General features: G+C 48.4%; 1 protein-coding gene across 1 annotated transcript in view; it reads left to right on the top strand.

Moving 5' to 3' along the window:
- The window catches only part of ADCY4 (adenylate cyclase 4), a 66,778-nt gene that overhangs the window by 41,411 nt on the left and 22,654 nt on the right, over positions 1–2,713 (top strand). The window contains exon 16 of the mRNA XM_015412753.1: positions 1,266–1,403. Coding sequence (XP_015268239.1) covers positions 1,266–1,403 — 138 coding nt within the window. The remainder of the gene's footprint in view (positions 1–1,265; positions 1,404–2,713) is intronic.

Here is a 2,713-nt window from a genome sequence, read left to right as displayed (position 1 = left end):
CTTGTATGTAAGACTCCAAAAAAAGGACAATGATTATATAAAAGTGCTTACTGGCTGTTTAACAAAAATGAATAAATAAAGTATTAAAAAAAAAGACAACATTTGTCTCTGATATGTAGGGTTGCCGACTTTCAGGTGGGGCCAGGAGATCTCCTGGAATTACCACTGATCATTTCCCATGGAGAGAATGGCTGCTCTATGGCGGCACATCTCTGATAAGCTCCCTCCTCTCACCAAACTGTCCCCTTCCTAGTCTCCGCCCCACCAATTTTTCAGGAATTTCCCAACCCAGAGTTGGCAACCAACTCTCTCTATATATGATTATGATTGTACTGCCTGAATGTGGTGTCTTTGGTTTTGCCTAGAGTGACTCCTTTAAAAAAAGTTTATTAATAATAAGGTCAAGATACAACCATGGCCATCATCTCTCTCTATATATTTTATCTTTACAGACATGTATACAAAGCTGGTGAATCAGTAAGCAATAAGGGGGGGGCACTTAAATGTGTATGGGGATGATGGTAGAGACGTAAAGGTTATGATAAAGCACGGCAAAATATCAACATATCAGAAGCAAAACAGGCACAACGTACTCCTGATGGAAGCCTTTGCCCCTGAAACTCCTTGCCACTTGAAAAATGAGGGATCGCATAACAAGGAAGGAAGGAAGGAAGGAAGGAAGGAAGGAAGGAAGGAAGGAAGGAAGCAAAACAGGCACATCATACTCCTGATGGAAGCCTTTGGAGAGAGAGAGAAAGAAAGAAAGAAAGAAAGAAAGAAAGAAAGAAAGAAAGAAAGAAAGAAAGAAAGAAAGAAAGAAAGAAAGAAAGAAAAATATTGAATGGCTGGGGAATCTGGAGAATTACTGCCATCATGTCTAGTGATGCCATTGTGTCTAAGATAGGCCGTAGCTACTGATAAAATAAGGAGAATGCTGGTAATGATAACTGGGCTGAACTGCATGCCGCTGTCTCTTTCCTCACCCCTTTTTCCACCTCAGAAGTGCTTCCTGAAGGGCCCAGAAGGAAGGAAGGAAGGAAGGAAGGAAGGAAGGAAGGAAGGAAGGAAGGAAGGAAGGAAGGAAGGAAGGAATATTGAATGGCTGGGGAATCTGGGGAATTACTGCCATCACGTCTAGTGATGCCATTATGTCTAACAGTCTAAGATAGGCAGTAGCTACTGATAAAATAAGGAGAATGCTGGTAATGATAACTGGGCTAAGCCGCATGCCGCTGTCTCTTTCCTCGCCCCCTTTCCCACCTCAGAAGTGCTTCCTGAAGGGCCCAAAGGCCCTGTACTGGGTCCCGTCCATCTCTTCCACAGTCTGCACCCAGCCGTGGCTCCGCGTCTCCCTGGGCATCGTCACCATTCTGGTAGTCCTCACCATGGCGGTGCTGAATTTGGTATGTCACAAGGCGGAGGTGGTGGAGAGAACTGGGGCCAGGAATCGATGCTCCCTCTAAGCTGTGGGGTCTTGTGAGCAAAAATTCTACTTTGTGAGCCACTGGCATTAATGCCGCGAGCGAGCGATTCGGCTCCTGCACAAATCAGCTTGCTCTGGAGCCCTCCTTCCTGAGCTGAGACAAAAATGTGTGAGCCGGAGGCTAGGAAACTGTGAGCTAGCTCACACTCACTCAGCTTAGAGGGAACGCTGCCGGGGACAGAGAATGGCAATAACTGGGTCTTTGAGGGTGGCGCGGGGATTGCTGTGAGGACCACCTGGTTTGTCTACGGAAAGAGATTCTGACCTGGCAGGTGGGAGAGCCTGGAGAGTAGTTGGGAGGTAGGATTCTTTGGGACGCAGGCTGAAAAATAAACCACTTGGTTGAAAATAAAATGGTGGATTGAGTAGTCGAGTTAATTGGAAGGAGAGCTGGTTCGCACACCCCCCAGCGTGCTTTCAGTCAGGGTTGAAATGCTTGACAGCAGGGGTCATTGCCTGCAGGAGCGCACAGGAGCGGAGCTCCGGCAGTAAAGAGCCCAGGGGGCGGGCATATGCAACAAGCCCTGCCCCCTGCTCCCAGCAGCCCTCAGCCAGAGCAGGAAGCAGCCAGATAAGTTGCAGAGCTCCCCCCAGCCCCCTGGTCCAAAACAGTCCAGTGGCACCTTTAAGACCAAGTTTTATTCAGGTAGAGGCTCTCCCTCCTCTGTGAGGACAGATCTGCATGTCCCTGCCCCCCCCAATAGGTAGCAATTCAAATCAGTCCAGGGGAGCCTGAGCGGTGGGTGTTGCCTTCTGACACACTTCCGGTGATGTCAGGGGGTGTGGCATATGCAAATAAGTTATGCGAATGAGCTCCTGCACCTGTTTTTCTACGAAATGACCCCTGCTTGACTGCGACCCCCGAGTGTGGTGGCAGTTACTCTGGATTAATTAACCCAAGTGGAAGACCTCTTCATCAGAATCTAGAATAAGTTCCAGGCCAGGAATAAGGGTAATGGGGAGAGGCCATCCCGACTGTCTCATCAAGCAAAGAAGATCATCTGGTGGATGCATGAGGGGGGGCCTTTTTCGTGGCAGCCCCACGATTATGGAACCAGGGAGGTGTGCCTGGCCCCCTCATGTTCCATCTTCAGGATGCCGTTAAAGACTATTTTATTTAGGACTCGCCAGGGCTTTTTTTCCCCTGGGGGAACACACCGGAACGGAGTTCCGGAACCTCTTCAACGAAATCCTTTTTAAAATGTTTAAAAGTTCATGAGTTTTCAGTCT

The sequence above is a fragment of the Gekko japonicus genome, unplaced genomic scaffold (genome assembly GCF_001447785.1).
Source record: "Gekko japonicus isolate JY-2015 unplaced genomic scaffold, Gekko_japonicus_V1.1 scaffold669, whole genome shotgun sequence".
NCBI lineage: Eukaryota > Metazoa > Chordata > Lepidosauria > Squamata > Gekkonidae > Gekko > Gekko japonicus.
The sequence above is the reverse complement of the archived record's forward strand: the minus strand, read 5'-3'. Positions and strand labels throughout refer to the sequence as shown.